The 24,657-nt window shown below is 38.6% G+C and overlaps 1 protein-coding gene across 1 annotated transcript in view; it reads left to right on the top strand.

Moving 5' to 3' along the window:
• The window catches only part of LOC145996710 (guanylate-binding protein 7-like), a 339,895-nt gene that overhangs the window by 132,825 nt on the left and 182,413 nt on the right, over window positions 1-24,657 (top strand). The window contains exon 4 of the mRNA XM_083133231.1: window positions 17,182-17,337. Coding sequence (XP_082989357.1) covers window positions 17,182-17,337 — 156 coding nt within the window. The remainder of the gene's footprint in view (window positions 1-17,181; window positions 17,338-24,657) is intronic.

Genomic DNA, 24,657 nt, shown 5'->3' with positions numbered 1-24,657 from the left:
CAACAAAACATGTAGTACAACGACATGCCGAGGGGAAAGATTCAAGGTTTATAGCCTCATTTACCCAGTCGCTGGATTTGTCAAAATATCGTAATAAAGTGACTGTACTAAAAATAAACCATATGATCTGCAAACGTCTCATTTACTTTTTAAAAAAAATCCAGGTAACGTTATTCATATGATATTAAACGTTTTGCATATGCGAACTTTCCGCATACGACTAAAGGGAGACGGAATTTCTTACTTACTTATTAGTACCTTTATTTGTTCATTATTATTTAATATGGTCAAACGGTGACCAAACCGATTTAGATAAAAAAAAATGGGAATCATTTGTTTATTTTACGCTGCATGATGTAATTTAGTATTTTTGGGCACCCTAAAAACCGCATTGGAGTAACTTAAACACTAAATAAAAAGTTAAACACAAACAATAAAAAATTCATTTCAAAGCAAAGAAACACATGCATAGACGATGTACTCACCACAATAAATTTCAAACTCTTGGTGTTGGTCGACCCCCTTCCACGATTTTCATTTTAACACTTATCTCTCTCGAGCTAAACGAAGCAATTTTCAATTGCTCAATAATACACCCGCACTTCACATCAACCGTTCCTAAATACGCGTTCATTCCGATAAATTCACAGCACAAAACACGAAGCAACAAACACTCACACTATCCCACGCGCTTTCCACAACTGCAAATGCAAGCATCCACACAAAACACTTTGAAATTCTCTGAAACAACAGAAAGTGATACCAACCTATTTCCTTAATTTTATCCGTCACAAAGGAAAGATATATCAGTTTGGAGATAAAAATTACGCGGAGGAATCAGAATCATTTCAGCAGAACGAGTATGTACATTAATATTTAAGTAATAAAGTGTCATTCAATGGCGTGCCCGGCGCGAAGGGGGGGGGGATGGATGGTAGACATAACCCCCTTTTGGCCCAGTATATCTAAGAAAAAACGTCAAAGGAAGGAAAAGATGACAAAATGGGGACCGTAAAAAGACCCTGGGAACACCACTTGCGTCATAATAATAGAACTTAAAACATATTCGGGCCTCCCCGATGGCGCAGTGGTAGTGTCGTCGCCTTGTAATCAAGGGGTTCCGGGTTCGATACCCGGTGGAGGCACAAGTGTTTCAGATACCATTTTAAACTGTAGGTCCAGTCCCGATTAGCCTTACTGTGCATAAAGTGGACTTAAAACAACAAATCAATCAATCAATCATTAAAACATATTCTTGTGCTCATAATATGCAGAATGTATACGATTTACTTCTATGCCATGTACAAATATCAGTAGATAGTTCTTTCTCAGATAGCTTTATTTTCACCCCAAATTTTATTCAAAAGCAGTCAATTTATTGATTGTAAAATTTGTAAAAGAGCTCACTTGAATTACTGCGTAAATAATTTGGCAGTTGCAAACACTGGTAGCGGTCAACACTTCTGGCGGAATTTGAGCTGGACCGACCAGGAAGCAGGGTGCAGGACCAAGGTCCGTCCAATCTTCCCTCCCTCCCTGAGAAAACTCTTCACGGGGGTGCAGAAATTCCACTGCCCCAACTCCCAATGTCAACTTTTTTTACGCGTTTTACATTTCGCGAAATCTAAAATAATTTGTAATATAATATGATATATATGGAATTTAGAACAGTGATAATAACTTCTCTTAGTTATTTTATGACTAACAATTATTATTATATTTGCGATCTTGTTTACGTGTTCATGAAGACAAATATTCGTTACTAGTGTTTGCTAGCAACGTACCCATAGATGAATCCTTCTGCTTTCGGTTGAACTCGGCTATTTTCGGGAATCACGCAAGCTCGGAAAGCACAGCTTTTTGTAGAAGCTTTGTGGACGGGTTCCACCACAATTTCACGCTTCGCCATGTGACTCCTTCGGAGGCCTTATTTTCCCGCAGAACGGCTGCAAGCATTGAGGCTGGTGCTTGCTACAGAGCTGCTGGGGGAGTTTGCGGCCGCATTTTTTCGCGAAATCGAGTGCGATGGAAACTAAATACGGTTAGAACATTAAGTACATTAAATGATATTCGAATTATGCAAGCAGTGCTTGCATTGCTTGTACTATATCTTCGCCTCTGCCAGGAAGTTCAATTCATGGGGGACAGGGTGAGGGATGTGGGCTCTCCCATTGCATGGGGTGCACCTACGTACAAGGGATTCTAGTACATGACTACCTGAGAGCATAAAGACGATTTGCATCGCCTCCATAAATAACCGAGACTGTGAATATATAGAGAGCCACCACCACCCCACCCATGAATATGTCTTCAAAACAAATTGCATAATGTAGGTGGGTGGCTTCATCATTTTTTAAAAATGCAAGTAGCTAATTAGGGTAACAAAACACCTTGTTTACATTTAAATAAATTATTCAAAATTACAATAAAGTAAAAAGCAACCAATTTTTTGTAATTCTATATAAAAAAAAGTTAACATAGGCCAAAATCGGTAAACTCCTCGCTCGGACAAATGTTGAAATATTGGTCTAAACAGGTAAAAAACTGCTTACTGACAAGTAATCTGACTTAAATTTGGCATAAAGCCTTTTGACATTTGTCGAGCCAAGATGTAGTACCTCATAACTTCTGTGATAAAAACATTTAATTCATAATACTACTGACGGACTTATTATTCCATTCGCATGATGCAATTAGTAAATTGAATAAATCTAATTACATGTCCATTAAGAAGCAAACATTTCTTTGTAAATACGAGTAATGACGTAAAATGCCTGTTTCTTTACAAACCCCCTTCCCCCGTTGTAGGTTTGTTAGCTATGGATTATCAATCTGTATTGTTTTACAGGTACCTGTCATAGAGGAATCTGGGCACAAAATTTTGAAAAACAGAAACCAGAAACGATCAAAGAGCAGAAACTGAAAGAAGAAATCAGTAACAGAGCTAAAATATTGTCATAAATTTTTTTTGGATGTATTTGTTTCCTCTAAAAATATATATAGCTCTGATATTAGTTCCCTAACAAAGTCAGTTTGGGCTTAGATTTCTCTCATTTGCATTAGAGATGGTGAAAAAATGCACGAAACATAAAATGTAGCTTGAAATGTACTGAAAACAATGTTTTCTTAGCCAAGCTATCTATAACTTTTCTTAGATTAGTCATCATAATTATCGCAACTGACTGCAAAGGCTAACAATGTCGTAAGTCATAAGACAAATATGGCCGCCATTTTTATACGAACTCAAGTTTGGGAAAATACTTTTGCATAGGGGTTACAAGATAAAAATATATAAAATTTTAAAAAATTGACCACTTTGTGTCAATTATTGTCTTTTTGGACAACTTGGTATTAAATAACCCTGTATTGTTTTAGACCTAATAAGAATTAAGATATGCAAGTTTTACTTTTTGATTAAATTAGTGCATATACTGCATATCAGTGAAAGTGTTATAAAAATAGATCAAATACATTCACAGATGTTGGATTAACCCCAGAGTCGGTTTTATGGAAGGATAATGTTGGAAAAATTTCAGCTTGAAATCATGCACCCTTAGAATCGAACCTGGCTTTATTTACTACGTGGCAATCCGACGCCAAACTTTTTTTTTCTTTTTAAGGAAGCCCGTAAGCGGAAATTTCCGCCGTCATTCTTTTCTGTTTTCTCATATATATGTTTTTTACTCAGTTCTCTATTTTTTCACATTCATATTTAGAACAAACATCCGTGTCTCACCCGGGATTCGAACCCGGGACCCCTGCTGTCGTAGCGCGCTGTTATAACTACTCCGACACAAAGGTTAACTACTAGACCACTGGGGCTCCTTATTCGTTGAAGGAAAGCTTTCACAATTATGTATGTTATAAGCCACATATTGTTGTTGCAGAACTCTATCTTATCTTCTGGGATTTTGACACGAAATGGTAAGATCAGCTTTTACAGAAATGAAGATTGCCAATCGACCCGAACAGCAAAACCCAGCAAATGTCTGATGAAAGAAAGGCAATGCCATTCTTGGGGACACGGGCAGGACCGTTCGATTTACAACCTGTCAGTCACTAATTGCCCGGGTACCGGAGGAGGCGTGCTCTGAGGAAGCTCACCAAAGCGGGCTTGGTCAAAACATCTGGTGTTGTAAAACGCGCTGCGTTCCCTACAGGCAGGTAGCAGGCGAATTCGCAAAAGACTCTTCCATGATATACAGTCTTAAGTGGAACCATCTTCATCCGTGAAAAAAACCTTATCGAAAATATTCACACCATTGTCTCCAATAAAATTTCTAAACCACTGGCAGTATCTCACACGTGCACCTTTGTCTGCTTCCTTCAGTTCATGCACAGCCTGTGCTTTGTGGAAAAATAAATTTACACTTTCACTTACATTTGGCAACACTGCATGAACAACACTGCACCCCGTTTGTTGTTTCTATGTTTAAAAATATCTACTTGGACAGGGCTAACATTTGGTGTATGACTTATGTATGTACAGGTTTCGGGTACAAAGTAACGCCACTCTTAATTCCCAGTTGCTCCGTTCGTGGGACACCCTGTATCTGCTATGTATAAAAGCAACAAATTAATTTATTTATATGCATTTAATAATAATAATAATGCATTTTAATTATTTAGTAATTTATTTTTACATTTAATAACATAAGTATCTATATAGTACAATTTATAAATATAAATATGTGTGGGGTGTGAGTTTGTTTGTTGGTGAGGTTTGTGCTTTGCCGTCTCCGACTCGACAACAAGCCACCTAGCGGGATATATGGAAAATACAGCTCCTTCGGAACTGTAAAGATAGAAAGCCCCACTACAAAAAAAAAGGCCTTGTCCAGTGTCACTCTTCCGCCCGTCCCCCTTCAGGCAAGAAAAGGATCATATTTCCCTTCCATTCATTCAACGGCCCCTGTCCAGATTTCGACAGTGGCGAAAAACCAAACTCTTGTCAAAACGGGATGAGTTTTCTCTCCAGCGCATCAACAGCACCAAGTGGATTTTCCGAATTCTGATGAGAGTAGGTTTAAAGTCTGTCGTATTAAAATAGATTGAAGTGGAAATTTGGATCAGTATTCAAACGTATCTAACTGCTATAAAAACATTGAAAATCTATTTCTTTTCTGTCATCTTGAAACCTGATTTTTGCTGAAATGTAACATCCAATCAGTCAAGAAGGTAAGTCACGGCTATAAGAATTGTAACAAAATTTGAATTTGGCCAATTTGGCTTCCACGCCCCTTCTAAACTATGCACTCTAAAATTAAATTACTGTATGTAAAGTTATACCTCTACCAACACTAAAACTGTTGCAAGTTGTGAATTGTAGTCACTAAGAATCAATGGCGTAGCGCAGTTCTCTGGCACCTCCTGCAAGTAAAATATTGCCCCCCCCCCCCTTTACTGACAAAAAAAGTATGATGCGGGAATGGGACGGACGTATAATTGTTAGCTAGTCCCCCTTACCGCCCCCCCAAGTTGTACAAGAAATTAACTTTTACCCCAAATACTCTCTTTTATGTTATCGACTTATATATCAGTGTATTGACTTCTTGAAACTAAATCAGGATGTCTGAATCTCTGATAAATAACTGGAAGAAGAATCTGGAAATCTTTTCTCATATTTAAACGCAACGGCACTCCCAGAAATCTTTCTTGGAGGAGGGAAAAGCTTCCCACTGCCAAATATTTTGTTCGTGGTCATTTGTGTTTTTTGCTTGAAACATTTTTTAATGAGGTTACCGGACCTCTCGATTTCCGGTGGTGACCTAACATCACACAAAGTCAATTGCTACGAGCTGGTACCAAAAAATGGTAGCCGTCTCCGTCTTGCGATAGGACCCTATTCACTGGAAATTTGCCGCTTGGAAGGACTGAACCACTCCCCTCCACCCACAAAAAAGGTTCGACCTTAATATCATTATTCATAATTTTAACGCTGCCACTTCTTTTCGATAGACCATTGATCATATATTTCTTAAAGAAATAACCGTTTAATTAACACATCATCAGTGCTGGAATTTGCATAAGCATCCTCCTCCACATACTGCATCGTCTTCCTTCTATCCCCAAACTCTGATCAAGGAAATTCGCAGACAGGAATTTTCACTTCGAACACTGCAGATCACAAAATCGTAACATATTGGAAAATAAAAACTGGTTCGACAGAAATGTTCACATAATTTCAATATGTAGGTAAAAGAAATGAACTTCACAAAATTACACAAAATAATGGACACATGTAACTCATACACTGTGTACCCTGCGTGGGAGGAAAGGATAATGGCCCTCAGGTCAGGCAAGGTGGTAATTGCCCCTGGGCCCCACCTCCTACTGGGTTTTTGGCCCCCTTTGAAGTAAAACGTAACAAGTGTAGACAATGTGGGAAATTAATTTTAACTCGTATTTCAATATGAAAAGGCTTGGGACCCCCTTCAAAATATTTAATGTGAAATTAAATTTTGAATGTCACGTGTAACATTAATATTAGCGGTAAAAGGTCATTAATTACCAAGTTTGATGTTTATTGTGTAGCAATAAGGAATCGACTGGTTGAGCAACTGAATCTTTCTTCAAGATTCATATCCGTAGACAATGAACACACTACACTACGTTTACGACAAACTGCGTAGCTATAAAGGTATGAGATGAGGGATATTTTCATATAGATTGCTATCTGCGGAGCAAGTAAGTTAATTCTACATTTCGGAGGGGATCGATATGACAAGTTACCCGGGTCCCTCTGGCTGAAACAATACTCCACTGCTTATTATCGCAGACGTCGTTACATGATATTACTGGGAACCAGATTTCTGTTGCGCAAATCGATCTTTTTTTTTCTTTCTTGTAAGCGACACTAACTGAAATTTCTGCTATTATATAAAATTTTAAGAGCACATTGCGGGGTTCCTATACCTCTCCCCCCGCATTCGGGGTTTCGGGAGCGGCAGCTACGCCACTGCTAAGAATGTAGTCTGTACTGGATATTGAATTGGTAAAAAATTAGCAAAAACTGGAAATAGTGTATTCCTACGTACGTGGTGACCATAATATGGCGTAGTGGTAACGTCGTCGCCTTGTAATCAAAGGGTCCCAGGTTCGATACCTTGTGGAGGCACATAATGGTTCGGATCCCACTTTAAACTGTAGGCCCAGTCCCGATTAGCCTATTTGTGTATAAAGTGGACTAAAAACGTCAATTCAATGACCATAATACGTACATCGTGTTGAGAACATTTTGAACGGCAAACATTTTGTTTCGAGGTAGACGCATATTCATGGTCTGAGGCTGATGCCACCATAAATTTCTCCTCAATAGTGTATTTTTGTTTGGAAGATACACAGGTACAAAAAACAAGTACTCCATTCGAAAATTGCCCAGCCATGTGAATAGTATTTACTGTAATGTGTTCTTGCGAAGCCTCTGGTAGAATTCGGGTGTTCATTGTGGCCTTTGTTTCTTCAGTTTATCATTCATTACAGTAATTAACGTGCATCATAAATTCATAATATGACTCGCTGAGAGATTTTTTTTAGTCTAAATACGAAATTTGATACGATCATCTCGGTTATCAGTGAACTGAATAATTATAATTTGGATACACGCTAACAACGTTTTTTTCAAACAATTTATTATACCAAACTTTGAGTTACTTAGTTTTTGTACTTTATTTTTAATCTTGAAATATCGTGGTTCTTTCAAACGTTTATTAGCTAACTTCCTAGTGGGATATCTATCCATCTTATCACCGACCTGGAGTAGGGGAAGGATACCGGAGAACACGAACAACAGAATTAGCCTGTGGAAGGGTTTTAAAATACATATTATAGCTATGTGTAGAAAAAACAAACGCAAGAGCACCCGACTAAACACAAACCTGTCTTCAACTACTGAAGATGAGAGTGAGATTGGCGTTTTTAGTTGTCTTTTTTTTCTTTCTTCAAATTACACGTTTTCCAAACGTAGGTTACTCGAGACAGGGTACCAGTTACAAAAACTGGAAACAGAGAAATAGAAATGTGCCAAGCCTAGAGCACAACTGGGGACCATTGACTACAGGTCGACGTTTAACAGTAAAAGTGAAAGACTTCTAACCTTCAGACATGCTGACGCTATATTTTATCGTTAACTTGCTGCTCGAACAATCGACAAGTATAAAATGTAATGAAAAATGTTTGAAACATTTCCTTCGCGCTTAGACAAGCTTGCTGCAAAAAATAAAGGAACAAATAAATAATCATTATAACAAGTACATTTTCGATTTTGCCACACATTCGTACATCTCAATTAACAAATTTCAACATTTCCATTTCCAGGTTCGATACCCGGTGGAGGCACATGGCACAATGGTTCAGATTCCTCTCTAAAATGTAAGACCAGTCCCGATTAGCCTATCTGTGCATAAAGTGGACTTAAAACAACAAAATCAATCAACCACATTTTTTTTCAGTTACTAATCCTCACCACCCTATTACTCACAATTAATAATTTCCACTTCCGTATTAAGTATGATCAGTTGCTAATTCCCACCAATATTACTGCCTATTGCTATTTCCCACCACGTAGGGTGTAAGGGGTGTCCTTTTAAGAAGGCAACGAAAACTTAACCTTACTTCCACGTAGTTTCCACGTAGTGCGCCGAAGCGACTGCAATTTTGCAGGTTAAAGAGGTCCTGGCGCCTGGGCCAGTGCAATCATCCATGGAACTGTGTTGCGTCGTTCGTACTTTTTCAGAGAAATTTTAATTGGAAAATCTTTTAAATAATTTTTTGGTTAAAAGAGTGCAAATTTTTTTTAGTCAACAACCATGCACGCAACTAGAGCATTTCTTCAAATAACACAATCGTTAGCACAAGTTCTTAGTCAAAATTTCATCAACTGACGATTCCCTGCAAAGGTAAATTTTGTGCAAAATAGTATTAGCCTAATTGTTTGCGAATCGTTAGCGAATTTTATGTATAAACTTAGATGTGAAATGATAAATCGAATACCAATACATTGTAACTGAACGTTGGAAAAAGAACATTGAAATAACAAGTTCTTGTTCAACCCTCGTCGATTGCGTAGTGGTAACGTACCAACCTCTACTCCTGTTATTTTCAGTTTCTAACCCCCGCCAAATAATTCCTCGGATTTCCTTTCAAATGTCTGATTCTCGATGAAGACATTGTACCCACTGTGCGAATTGAGCTGTTGCTTTTGGGGGGGATGCTACTCAATGGCGTATTTGTAACACTTCGAAAGGTAGATTTTGGGGGTATGCAAATTTTTATAGGTATGTTAACAGCCAGTAAAATAAACTAAGGGGTATAAAAACATCCATGGCAAGTTTCTTTTACAGGGGATATTTTTTTGTGGGGGAAATCCCCGGTATCCCCCCGTTAATTCGCTCACTGATTGTACCTCGCGACGAGAACGAGTGTACAGTCGGAGAAAGAATTACCTGGGCCACGGGACCTAGAATTTCGTAACGTCTTAAAGCCTGTTGTTTAAGCAACCCAAATAACAAATTATTCGCTTAAGTTTGTCTGGTGGATCTGTGTTCTCGGGAAGGATTGAGCATTGATAGCATGAGTCACATGACTCATGCCCCAGCCACAACAAACAGCTCGGTGCTACGAGGCCTCCAGAAGAAAATTTCAGGAACTGGTTTCTTGACAAGAGCTACTCGTAAGGTAATATTCTTTCGAGTGATATTAGAGTTATTGTCAAGAAGGTTCACTGAAATGATGGTTCTCATCACAGACCACATGCCACACGTTAATTGTTTAAGTCTAGTTTTTGCATTGGACCTACAGATTAAAGTGGGATCCGAACCAAATGTTCCTCTATCTGGTATTGTATTCGGAAGCCTTTGTTTACATGTCGAAGACGTTACCACTACGCCATCGGAGAGGCAATGGAACGCCTTCAGAAAGAGACGAGTGAAACCATATTTGGCGTAAATTTTAAAAAATAAGACAATATTTTGTGGTCAGTGTTTCGAACCGTGGGAGAGGCATATATATTTTTTGTCTCATCGACCATTTCACGAGTTTATAATTCTTCCTCACCGACACGATTAACACGAGTGGTAGAAGAAAAGCGAAGTAAAATAGCTAACTGAAAAAGAAATAAAAGGAAAATGCGAAACAAATTTTATCCATAATATTCTGCAGTCACTTCAGTCGTGTTCAAGGAATGCTACCTTTAAAGAGAGCCGTGGTCTCTAACTTGTCTTTTTCCCTTCCTTTGTGCTCTCGATTCCCTCTGTCACGATTGGTCTAAAACTAATTAATGCGACGTTAATTAAGCAATCCAAACATTGAAACAATGCACAATCAACTGCTCAACATTCCAATTTTTTTCGAATCGGAAAACAATTGAGATGCTGTAAAATGAAGCAAGAAGCAGTAATAAACTGGGAATTTGGTACGGTATAGAATTAAATCGGTGAAGATGTTCCATTTGATTAGATTTTTGTTTTTTAGTGTCGCTATTCTTTCACTTTTGGCAAATAGCGACGATGAAGATGAGTAATGAGTGATGATATGATGACATTGATTAACTGACACTCACCAAGAACAGCCATGGCCAAGCCGAGATTCGAACCAGGAACCCATGCTGTCGTAACGCGCTGTGCTAACAACTCCGCCACGGAGGTTGGTTAGGAGTGTACATTATACGTTATTTTGTGTGCACAATTGGGATCAATCAATGGAATGACTAGGAATATTATATTATTAATATATCCATATCATAATATCACGTCATATTATTCGGCACGAAGTAACATCATAGACACAATCTTGCATTATTGCCTTTCAACTATTTCTTCGACTTCAGGTTAATAACATCAATAAGATAAATTCTGAAAAAAATGATAATGAATGTGGGATATCGACAGTTAATTTGAATTACCTGCCACAAGCAACATTAAGCAGACAGGGTGGGCAAGCTCATGAAGTGGTCAACCTTCGATCTCGTCACCAAAGTTCCCGGATTTTTCGATTTCTATATTTAACTAGCCGAGACCGAGAACGGGAGAGCAATTTTCAATTCGAGAAACCGAGAGACAGAGACACTGTAAAGTCTTGCTTATTTCTTGACATCTGACTAATTGAGTTGTTGTTCTGTTCGTTATTGGTTTTGTATTGGCAATTGTCATTATTCTTCCCCTGTAGGTAAACCATAAATACGATTTATGATGAAATAAAGCAGATAAAAGGGCAAGAACAAGAAAGTCATGCCTGCCCGGAACCTTACTAACGGGATTTGAAATTCTGGAGATGGCATCTGTGTTTAGCTTGGCTTTCTCTTTCCTCAACTTCTGTTATTTTATCATACAAGTATAATTAAAATGGATCCGAGAAAATACGTTGCGATCCATAATTGTGTTGGTTAGATGCTATAAATGTGAACTCCAACATGGAATAAATTATTCCCTTTTGTATGTGGTTGAAAATGAAATTTTCTTACACTGTGACAATTTCTTTTTTAGTTTTTCTGCACAGATAAGCTAATCTGGACTGGACCTTCAGTTTAAAATGGCATACGAACTACTACGTGCATCCACCGTGTATCGAGCCCGGGATCCCTTGATTATAAGGTGACGACGTTATCATTACGCCATCGAGGAGGCCCGTGAGAAAATATTATTCACTCGATCTATACAATAATTTATTTAAACATTTACATTTTCGTTTTCTTCTTTCTTTTTTGTTAACTACTCTTCTACGACTTTTTTTGTCTTGGAATTTCTTCTTGTTTCAGGAAAAAAATAATACATGCAGGCTGTATCCCCCCCATACAAATATATAGAAAGCTCACTAATTTATAAATAACGTAACCTTTAGGAACAATTCGAACGTTAACTGATATAACTGCAGACGAAACAATACTTACAGACGCTAACGAAATATCTATTCTTGTATAAGCTCACAGGCAACAGGTATCTGGTGAGTCATTCACTCTTGCTAACTTGCTAACTACGAGCGAAGGTCACTGAACCAAAGGGTGGCAAACAGGTGTCTGCTCTACGAAACTAGGGTTAGCAGACGAGGCCCGTGTTCCTGTTATCAATGACGTACGAAATAAGGAGGGCCACAGCTTTCATATCAAACTAGACGTGTGTTTTGGTCCCGTCATTGCATGTAAACACTTTCTCGTCGTGGCCTTGAAGGCCTAAGTAAAGGCTTCTATGCAAGAAAGATATCTTACCATTGAGGGGAGGAAAAGTGTGTGTGTGTATCGAGGTCCTTCAACTTTCGTATTCTTCTTCATTTCAGAACACGTGCTGTATCGTCGATTTAATCCAATCTAGCCGTTCTATGTTTTAGGTTCTGTTTCTTTTCGGTAATTTCACATTGTCTTCCTGCTTAGTTATTCACGACGAAGCTTCTGGTTTCGATAATCTGGACAATAACGGGATTGTGTTAGTTGGTTGATTTGGTGTCTTAAGTCCACTTTATGCACAGTAAGACTAATCGCGAATGCACCTACAGTTTAAAGTGGAACCATTATGTACCTACACATTACCTTGCTGCTAGTTATTTGCATGCTAAGATGTAGGAAATGCTACATTTTCAGTCTGTGGAATTAAGATTTATTTCTGATACGATGAATCGGATAATGGAGTAGTGAGAAAAGTATCACCTCACATGTTTGAATTATACCCCCCCCCCCCCCCCACACACACACAGGATATTGGCCGTGGTTTTTATAAGGAAATATAACATGGATGAATTGTGTCAAGAAAAACTGGAGCCTATTCACATCCCTTCGGAACTTGGAAGAACGTCCACGTAGAAATTAGAAAGTTCTGTTCCGACAAAATCGGGACGTATAGTAAATTAAAAAAGCAAAGTGCTACCTTGTGATTTGCACCAAGCCATGAAGGCGTGTAGGGGGTGCGGAGTTAGGGTCCCACACTTTCTTCTTACGGCCGAAGGTAGGGATAATGTGATCAGCACCACGCTCCTGGCCGCCTTTACTCCCCCCCACCCCCAAGTTTCCTACACGTACCCACTTTATACGACGCTGGGTAGGCGCCAGAGCCACTTGAACAGGTGGACAAAATTCCAATTCTCCCCAGTCGGGGATCGAACTCAGATCCCTCGCATGGTAATCAAACTCACTAACGACCGAGCTACTGCGGCACATGTTGTAGTATAGTAGCCTTTGTAATTAAGGCAAGAATTATTTTAGCGTTTCGTTCAACGGTTTTAGGGGAATCATTTTCGGACATAGGCTATAACTCTTGTCGGTTCTGCGACCTGGCTTGAGAAAAGGCGATTTTATGACGAACAACATTCCACCTGACAAGTCACGTGACTTTCCTACATTTCCTGTGTCTGTTGGCTTTTGCATGAAAGACGAGTTGCTCCTTGAGACAGACAGAATCACCCAATCACCTAAAGGTGCAATGTATGTTGCCTACCTTTCCGGCATTATTTACTGCCATTAAAGTCTTATGGGGAAGAACTTTATTCCACCACTGTACCAGGGTACGAAATCATTGAAGACTGGTGGGGGGAGAAAGATCTTAATCTACAAACTCCCCTCCCCCACAAACATACATATACATTAGACGATATACATATTTATAATGTTATTAAAAGTAAAAATTAATTACTAAATTAAAAATATATTACTATTATTAATTACACAAAGAAAATAATTTGTTACTTTTATATATATCAGATATAATTCCCTTTCTAACCGGTTAATGTTAATAAATTAGTAAATACTAGTTGAAGTGGTTTTATTATGTGTAAGTTTTTGTTTAGTTTTTGCTTTATGTTAATATATGTCAATTATATTTCATAGTTATTATTGTTTTGCATTCTTGTTTTACTTTTATTGTGCATATTGATGTAGATTTGTTAATGATCTCTTGAGAGAGAGAAAAAAAACATTCAACACTCACCACTATACTAATTTGTGTATGTTTTTGATATTATTCTTAGTAAAGTATACTTGAAATTAAAAGAAATCGTTTATCTTTTGTTTATTGTAACAAAAACTTCCCCCCGGAAATTTTTGAGGCCAAGATTGTTGGTTGGGGGAAATCCCCCCCCCAGGATTTTGCACCCAGTATACTCTTTTCACAGACAGTTCTTTCAACAATTACACACAAAAATAATATTACGTTAACGTAATAGAACAAATTGTTTCTATAAATTTCTTCACAGACACACGCGTGACGGTCTAAAGAATAATAAATTGCACAAACATATCTAGCCTATTTGGCTAAAATGAAATTGCTATCTGCAATTATAACGAAATCAACGAATCGAGAAGACCTGTTTTCAACTTCTCTGACTAGACTGGAAGGAAAGTGTTTCGTCTTTGACTTCCAGAGGGTGAAAAGATTGACGCCAATAGATTTATTACGGTCAGCTGGCAGGCAGCGGCCAGGGTCCGAGATCCGGAGAATGGAAGGGAAGTAAATGCCTGAGGCAGAAAATCAGAGGGAGACATCTAGTGGTAGATCGTTGAACTCAGCCCACATGCAATTCTTCTGCCCCTGCAGTGATTTCAGTAAGGAAATAACATTACTCTTTAAACGGACACCTGGCGACGTAGTAGCGTACTTTGAAAGAAACCCCTAGATTAGATACTTGCACGACGCATCGAGTATTTCATTCGTATGATTAATCATTGCATTTTTCGATTGCGATTTCCAGAAATATTTTCTTGATTTTCTGTTAATTTACCTACTACTTCATGGGATTTTTAAAAACAATGTAAGGAATTGCAACATATTCACACATTTAGAGTATCTAATTTTGTGATTTTCCAGAAGGTTAACTAGATGTTAAAAATTGTATTCTGTGCTCTTCTTCAAATAAGTGCCCTACAACTTTATCTCTTATGTAATATGTAAAAGCCCATGTTAAATTTGAGCGCTTTTTACGGCGCCCTTCGCCAAACTCCAGTCCACTCTTAAGATCTTTCCCCCCACCACTTCAACGATTTCGCACCCTGGGCATGGCCCCCTTAGTCCCCCCCACTTAGGTACGGGCATGGCGTGCAACAACGCTACAATACCGGCATTCAAAGGCATGGGAACTAAAGAGGAATTTTGAACAATAATCTATTCGGCGACAACGTATTTAATGATAGAGGGGGAAATCACATTGTTTCAGCTGAAATGTTGCACAACAGCTTGTATCAACAATACTGCATACAATTTCTTTGTTTCTTCAAACACAGCCGCTCAAAACTGCTCTGAAGGCAATGAGAGGAGAGTCGGAAACCTCTCTCCTTCAAAGGGTTACATTTGCTTGTAACACCAAAATGTAGAAAAATGCAAATATAACTTTTAAAATGCCGAAAAACGACTTATAGGGTTTAAAAAGTTTACAAAATAACCTTTACTTCAAAAAGGGTAAAAAAATACAAAAAAAAATGCCCTAACAAAAGACATCCCAATTTATTCACTTATTACGTGCAAAACAAGTTTCTATCTACCATGCGTGGGCACTCAGGTACAGCAAGGCCAGCAGTGGTGGCACACAGCATAACTGTTACAAATAAATTCTTTGACTTTTGGTTTCTCATTATTTCTTCCGGTTTGCCTCAACAGAATATCAACCTGCAAGCCTCCAAGGTTCGTCCTTTTCCGATATGGGGCCAACAGCACCCTCTCGCGGCGTGTTGACAAAACATCTGCGTAGTATCACCCTGTCTATGCCACCAGGAGCCCGAAAAATACACCGGCGACCTTAAAGGATCAAATGGGAGGGGATGTTGTGTAGGGACAAGGGTTGGAAGAAAGCCGAGAGTGCCAGGGGTTCACTCCGTGAATGTCCTCAGTGTTGCGAACTGCACGATTAAGTGTCCAAGTGTACTGTATACTGTCAGCGATATAGCATATCCACCAAGGTAGTTAAAGAATCATAAATAAACTATAATGTTTCAAAACACAGAAGAAACACAAAAAATATGACTGCTGATATACGGATGACATATTCTATGTGAAGATACACGTTTCCGAGCGTTCGGTCTATTAAGACAGCTGACATGTCCATGGACACATCCGCCAAATAGAATTGGTAAAACTCGCTGGCCGCGGTCACACTTTTTCAATGGCTTTGCAAGGTGAAAAGTTACGGTTTTTCAGTCGGGTGAATTTCTATTTGTTTGCTTCAAAAACTTCAGTGTGGGAATTGTTTACTATTTATTACGGAAAGAACTACGTGATGCCAAAGTGGATTTGTGAATATTGCAATGTGTGAAAATCTTGAAAATTGTTACGATCCGCGACCGTCTGTTCCATTAAATACGTTTGACAACAGACCAACTGAAATTCTAAAAAATGAACAACTGCGCCAGGACATTCATCTTCCCCTTAGAGACATAATGGAGACAGTATCAGGTAGAGTGCTAATGTTTTCATTATAATGTACCATGTAGAAGCAATGAATTCTTGGTTTTCTTAATTTTTCGGGATGTGCTTCGGCAACGAAAAATTTCACCGCACGCCACTGCTATCTACTTATGCAATGTTTCTGCCTTAACTAAAAAAAAAAAAGATGCGTTTGCATCAAAGTCCTAGCCCTAATTATGATGATTGGATTAGCGAAGATGGGACTGCATATCATATAAGCACATCAAAGCTTCATACATAATACAGACATGTGCATGATCAGGTGAAAGTCACTCTGTCACAAAAACTTGAAATCCATGCTTCAGTTTCTGCCATGGTTGCTACAGAGATCATTCTCTGTGGTCCAATGTTTTCTTTCCAGCAGGTTGGGCATAGGGAGATCGTGTATGTTTTTTGAGGAAGAGTGTGATGTCGCTGTAAGGAGCAGAAGTTACACAAGGACCTTAATCGCTAAAGCGCACACAGGCTAGTTTAGATTAGATATGCAGTTAGGTGATCCAGTGCACCTATTCATGGCATAGCACATGGTGAAACAAAGTTTGTGTGTGAGAACGGAAGTTTGTCTACGTCTTTTCATACTTTCTTGTTTATAACAGTAGTGAACAGAAAACTATAAACATGTATAACAATATAGCCACTTTACCATAGGCAGCAGATCTGCCCATTCTGCAGTTCTCCTATGTTTTAAGGTGCAATAATAATAATAGCAATGCTCATTATTATGATTCACACTGGAAATATTCTTAGTTTTAAGTAAGAACTGGACATTATCCTCATTTTCTAACCATTTTATCTATCCTTTCTACAGGTGGGCATTGTGCTTGTAGACACCCAAGGAGTCTTTGATAAGAACAGTTCCAAGATGGAAGATGCCTTACTCTTCTCTGTAACAGCCCTTACTAGCTCTGTTCTCATTTACAATGTCCGCAATGGCATAGATGAAAAAGCACTAGAGCACCTCGTGGTGAGTTCCATAGCCCCGAATTTCTTCTAGTGTTGCTAGACTTATAATTTACAATTTCAATGTGTCTTTCTCCTACAGAGACTTTAGGGTAATCATTCTGTGGGGGGCCAAAATGTAAGATTTCTATTCTGTTGGGGGCAAGAAGCACTTGCCTACCTTGAGAATTCTGAAAATAGTTAATGATATTTTAATGGTGAAATTGGAGCAATATTTTACAATAAAATATATCGTTTTCCGTAACTTACAGGCCACAAGTTACAGCAATTGATTTTATTATTATTTGAAGTAGAGTTACATTTAAGCATGAAGTTTATTTTACACTGATTTAAATATAAAAAACAGCTTTTTGTCTTGCAAAAATTATAGGTAAGTGTACAGTTATGCAAATTATATGCAGTTATTGAGAATATGGGCATTTCAAATGTATGTGTAATTTTAAAAAGAACATAAGTAGTAGTAGTAATAACAGTGGTGGCGATTTAAAGGGCAGTTGCCCTCCACTTTTTTGTTACATTAGCTCCCGCACAATACTAAACCTTATCTACCAAGAGAATGTGAAGTGCCCTTGACCCCGCAGTTTTGGAACCAATCGCCGCCCCTGAGTAATAATAATAATAATAATAATAATAATAATAATAATAATAATAATAAAAGTTTCTATAACTCTGCCCAGCCTGAGAAAAATCCTGCGAGCGCCCTTTGTTCAACACCTTAGTTTCTTCAAATCGTTGAGGTGCAAACCACTTTTTTTATGTACAGTAAGACGTGATTGTCACTAGGTGTAACATCCGGACTATTAGACGGAGAGTGATCAAAAAGTTCCCATTCAAACCTTTCAATTGTGTGGAGAGTGAAGGCAAGAGTGTGTGGTCTACCGTTGTCATGGATAAGAACAGTTCCTAAGCGCAGCATTCCACGGCTTCGGTTATGCATGGTATCTGAGTTTTCTTACCGTTTCACAGTGATTGTTCTCCGCGGCTCCATGGAATTCACCAAAAGCTCACCTTGTTGTGCCAGAACACAGTTATATGACTTATCGTGCAGATGGAGCTTGCTTGAACTTTTGCTTTTGGTGGGTGTGAACACCATTGCCATACCTTTTCTCCACTCATTACATTCGAAACACACACTTCACACAATTCTCAGTGAATTTTGGCAACATTATGACCATCGTCGTTAAAAAATTGAATGATAGACCGTACTTCTCAATTGGCGAGATTGTGTATTCGCGCAGCCATTTTCACATGTTCTAACTCACAATAACCAACAGCTGACAAGCGAATATATGATTGTTAGGTCGTCAATAGACCAATTGATGTTACTGCGGTGAACGATCCTATCAGTGTTGCCAGTCACTTTTCCTTTGTTTTGAAATGCGCCTTGTACAATAGGGCTATTATACACACGTATATTATAACATTAATAGGTGATATGGAAGAAATTTTAATTTTACTTATGTTCAAGTGAGAAACATTTGCTCAGATTTTAATTTATGTTATCTTCATTTTTTAAAATAAAGTATTTTCTAAGTCCACAGCCGTTACTTCGTTTACAGGAAAAAGTCTTCTCAATATCAGTTTGCTATTCTACAAATTCTTCCTCGCTCATGCCTAAAAAAACCTATGTGCAACCGTTGAGGCAGGTATCCAGGAATTCCTTTCGGGGAGGGGGCTGAACACCATCCTTTTAAGGGGTATTGATAGAAACTCACAATTGTATGTTGGTGGGGTCATAACTCCATTTGACCCAGTATTCCTTAAAACAAAAAGAAGAACGTCAAAGACAGGCAAAATTAGAACTGACCATCAAAAATATTATTTAAAATCAACTCACCTGAAGTTTTTATTAGTTCGTATTGGAGACTGAAGTAAGATGCGTTCATCCTGCACGTTTGGATACTATCCTTTAGGGTGCTGTCGCCTGCCTTCACACTTTACGTTAATAAAGCTATAATTTCTCATCATTGTGATTTGGATCTTCAATACTTAGGAAGATTTCAGACCGAAGGAACACACCATATATGTCGTTTGGAATTAACCAATCAACAGCAATGTTTCACACCATAGCGACACAAGAGGTCGCACAAACCTACTTTCGACATGTGAAATCCTTAGGCGACAAGATGTGACATCTCCCTTAGTAGGCCATTGTCATCGTTGCCTCCAAGCGGCAGCTTGTGTTGACCACAGAGACAAATGTCTCAACCGGAGGGAATGCCCTTATGTTTTATTCCTTTATCTTTATTTTCTGTGCTTCTTAATTAAACAGGCAAAATATTGCGTTATGACATCCACAGGATGTGTAGACATTTTAACGAAAAATCAGTCGAAGTCAAGGATGGCTTGGTGGCTCAGTTGGTTGGAATGGCGCCATATGCCAGAGTCCTGATTCGGGTTCTGGTAGAGCCTGCAATTTCCGCTAAAATGTCGAACCCAGTAGGTTTAAACAATTTTTTTTTATGCCATTAAATTCTCGGACTGCACACACAAAATTTGGACCGTGCACAACTAAATATCACTCAAAACTTTCATTTTCAGTTGATCTGAGCAGCTTATTTGTTTTTTTAATAAACCGCTTCAATACCCGGTACAGTCTGAGAAAAAAATACCTGGGCCACGGGACGTAGAATTTCGTAACGTCTTAAAGCCTGTTGTTTATGGAATCCAAATAACAAAATATTCGCTTAAGTTTGCCTGGTGATTCTGAGTTCTCGGGAAGGATTGAGCTTTGATAGCATGAGTCACATGACTCGTGCCCCAGCCACAACAAACAGCTGGGTGCTACGATGCCTCCAGAAGAAAATTTCAGGAACTGGTTTCTTGACAAGAGCTACTCGTAAGGAAATACTATTCTATCAAGTGATATTAGAGTCATTGTCAAGAAGGTTCGCTGAAATGATGGTTCTCATCACAGACCACATGCCACACGTTAATTGTTTAAGTCTAGTTCATGATCTGGACCTACAGATTAAAATGGGATCCGAACCAAATGCCTCTCTATTTGGTATTGAATTCGGAAGCCTTTCATTACATGGCGAAGACGTTACCATTACGACATCAGAGAGGCAATGGAACCCCTTGAGAAAGAGATAAGCGAAAATTGCTACCTGACAAACCATATTTGCCCGTAAATTTTAAATATAAGACAATATTTTGTACTGACAGTTTCGAACCGTGGGAGAGGCATATATTTTTTTGTACCATCGTCCATTTCACGAGTTTATAATTCTTCCTCACCGACACGAGTAACGCGAGTGGTAGAAGAAAAGCGAAGTAAAATAACTGAAACAGAAATAAAAGGAAAAAGCGAAATAAATTTTATTCATAATATTCTGCAGTCACTTGAGTTGTATTCACGGGATGCTATCTTTAAAGAAAGCCGTGGTCTCTTCCTTGTCTCTTTCGCTTTCTTTGTGCTCTTGCTTCCCCCGTCACGATTGGTCTAAAACTAATTAATGCGACGTTAATTAAACAATCCAAACAACGAAACAATGCACAATCAACTGCACAAGACAACATTCCAAATGTTTTCGAATCGGAAAACAATTGAGATGCTGTAAAATGACTTAAGATGCAGTAATAAAGTGGGAATTCGGTACCGTATAGAATTAAATCGGTAGAGATGTTCGATTTGATTGGATGTTTGTTATTTAGATTTGCTATTCTTTCACTTTTGGCAAATAGCGACGATGAAGATGAGTGATGCTATGATGAAATTGATGAAGGGACACTTACCAAGGACACCCACGCCCAAGTCGAGATTCTAACCAGGGACCCATGGCATCGTAGCGCGCTGTGCTAACCACTCCTCCATGGAGTGGACATTATAGCATATTTTGTGTGCTCAATTGGGATCAATCAATGGAATGAATAGGCATATTATATGATTAATAAATTCATATCATAATACCACGTCATATTATTCGGCACGAAGTAACATCAGAGACATTCAATCTTGCATTTTTGCCTTTCAACTAATTCTTTGAATTCAGGTTAATCACAACAATAAGATAAATTATGAAGAAAATGATAGTGAATGTGGGATATTGACAGTTATTACGAATTTCCTGAGAGAAACAACATTAAGCAGGCTCGGTGGTCAAGCTCATTAAGTGATTGACATTCGATATCGTCGCCAAAGTTCCCGGTTTTGAGTACCGTCCTTGTCGGGGGTGTTTGACTATTTCGTCATCAATTTCGTGTAATGGTCACTCGTCCTTATCGTCGCGATCATCGAACAGGGAATAAAAATTATAAAAATAAATACGATGGAAGAGTACTTATTTCATCTCTCACGAAATCTCCTACAAAACCGGAATATATAAAATACATGTATATTCATTCACATACATTTTCGATTTCTATATTTAACTAATCGAGACCGAGAACGGGAGAGCAATTTTCAATTCGACAAACCGAGAGACGGAGAAACTGTAAAGTCTCGTTTCTTCTTGGCACCTCCGTAATCGAGTTGTTCTGTTTGTCATTGGCTTTGTATTGGCAATTATTGTCATTATTCTTCCCCTGCAGGTAAACCATAACGATGAATTATGATGAAATGAAGCAGATAAAAGGGCAAGAACAAGAAAGTCATGCCTGTTCGGGACTCCAACCCAGAACCTTATGTAACGAGATTTGAAATTCTGGAGAAGGCGTCCGTGTTTCGCTTGGTTTTCTCTTTCCTCTACTTCTCTTATATTATCATACATGTATAATAAAAATGGATCTCATACGATATGTTGCGATTCATAATTGTGCTGGTTAGATGCTACAGATGTGAACTCCAACCTGCAATATATTATTCCCTTTTGTTTCGTATCTGGTTGAACATGAAATTTTCTTACACTGTGACAATTTCTTTCTTAGTTTTGGTTTGGTGCACAGATATGCTAATCTGGACTCGACCTTCAGTTTAAAGTGGGATACTAACCACTATGTGCATCCATCATGTATCAAACCCGGGATCCACTGATTACAAGGCGACGACGTTATCACTACTCCATCGAGGAGGCCCCATGACAAAATGTTATTCACTCGATCTCTACCATAATTTATTTCAACATATACATTTTCGTTTTCTTCTTCTTTTTTCCTTTTGTTAACTACTCTTATACAACTCTTTTTGCGTCTTCGAATTTCTTCTTGTTTCAGGAAAAAATAATACATGCAGGCTCTATAAAAATCCCCCGTTCAAATAGATAAAACGTTCACTCTCGAGAACTAATTTACATGTTTATCACTAACGTAACCATTAGGAAACTATTGAAATGTTAACTGATATAACTGCAGATGAAACAATACTTACAGCCACTAACGAAATATCTATTCTTGTGTAGCCTCACAGACAACAAGTATCTGGTGAGTCATTCACTCTTGCTGACTACGGGCGAAGGTCACTGAACTAAAGGGTGGTGGCAAGCAAGCAGGCTTGTGCTCTACCAAAGACGAGGTCACGTGTTCCAGTTATCAATGGCGTACGAAATAAGGAGGAACACAGCTATCTGACGTATGTTTTGGTCACGTCATTGCACGTAGACAGTGGCGTATGCTGGTTCTAACGAGTGGGTAATCTCCGACCTTTTGATCCTCAAACTCCAAAAGTTTCCGTGCAATTTATGTCACGCTCCATATTGGATTTAGGAATATTGTGTCGGAATGTTTGTCTTATTGCTACGATCACAATCAATTAATTCTCGTTATTGCAGTTTACTATACGCGTAGAATTTCAAATAATAAAACAAGACAGTATTATAAAGCTATAAAAAAACAACCTGTGAAATATAAAATGAAAGACGTGCACTAGTGAAATAAAAACCGCAATATTAATTTAAGTGCAAAATTCAACTTACTCCAGGACCCGATTACTTGTGCCGTACCACATCCAAAGCACGCTGTTTGTCCAGTTGCACGTCAATACGTGTCTGGGCGAAAGATTGCAGCTTATCGAAGGAAGTTATGTGACTTTTGGATTTTTCATGTTTGACACAAGCGTTGCAAAGATTACAGTATCCGCCACGCGTCCATACATTCTTTTCAGCCCCGAAAAGTAAGCACGGCCAACAAAAAAGCAAAGCTTATTAACACTTATACTTCCTGTCAACCATGGTGTTTTGTCATAATTTGCTTGCGAAAATGCCTCACATATTCCCGATTTTTGTCTTTGTGCGTAGAAATAAGTTCAAGCGATGACACTGGCCTGCCTGTATTAACAAGTTGCAACTTCTCCTGAAAAGATCTTGTTCCAAAAGGTTTCACCAGCAAATCTTGTATCACATCCATTACCCTTTTACACAGCACTATCACGACAAACACTAACACCTAAATAAATAATAAACACGAAGCACAGCACGAAGCCAACGACTACACGCATTCAGTTTCACGCGCCAAACTTCTGTTGTTGTGTTCCTGGCTCAGAATGAAATTCCCTATGAATAATAAAAAAAATTCCTTTCCGAGCTCGAATTGACAGGTTTTTAAAAGTTCGAATCATTGCAGGTCAGAGTCAGAATTTTAATTCGGGATGAGGATCATCCCTTATTATCAGCCGCCACATAAATTTGAAACAGTGGGGTTAGAAGTCCTGAAGATGAATCTCAGATTATTAGAACGTATTAAGCAAAGTGTTTAATCCTGCTAATGAAGTAAAATTAATTACCACTATACACTTTTTAAATTAGATATTTGTAGGATTTCGGGGAGGGGGGTTTCCCTTTAAAAAAATATTCAGTTCCGTGAGATAAGTATTCTCGCTGCTTTTGAAGATTAGAGAGGAGAAACAATCACTATTTTTGTAAATACAAGGATGGGGGGAGTCAGCAAATAGGTGCTTTAATTGCTTAAGCCTTGAATTTTAATTCAGTTTGCTTCATCTTCAATATTTAAGCTTTTCCCTTTTGATAAATTTATGTTCAAGTAACAGAAATCAGCAAGACAGAAGCAAATGTAAAGTGAAAATTAGCGTAGAATTGGTTTGCCCATGTTATTCAGTTTTCCTGTTCTTCGCACTCTACCGGGTATGTTTTCCCTAGTTGAGCGGAGGGAACGGTAAAGGCTCTCAAGGTTGAGAGTGCGACCGGTGGACTCTCACAAGAAGGAGCTTACCCTGGGCACGGAATCACCGCGCCTGAAAAGCAGTGTTTCCTCCCCCTCTTTCCTTTCTCCTCCCTCCTCGCCAAGGGTTGTAAGGAAAGCGGGAGGAATGACGTCAGGGTGAGATTCCCTAAAGTCATTCCACCGGCTGGAGAAAGGTTCCCGGACATTCGGTGGCAAACGATTGGAAGTATTCGCGCGCTGGAAGCAAGGAAATGTATGCATCGAAATT

This window comes from Lepisma saccharinum, chromosome 13 (genome assembly GCF_977018435.1).
Source record: "Lepisma saccharinum chromosome 13, izLepSacc3.1, whole genome shotgun sequence".
In the NCBI taxonomy this organism is placed as follows: domain Eukaryota; kingdom Metazoa; phylum Arthropoda; class Insecta; order Zygentoma; family Lepismatidae; genus Lepisma; species Lepisma saccharinum.
This window is presented reverse-complemented; position numbering and strand designations above follow the sequence as displayed.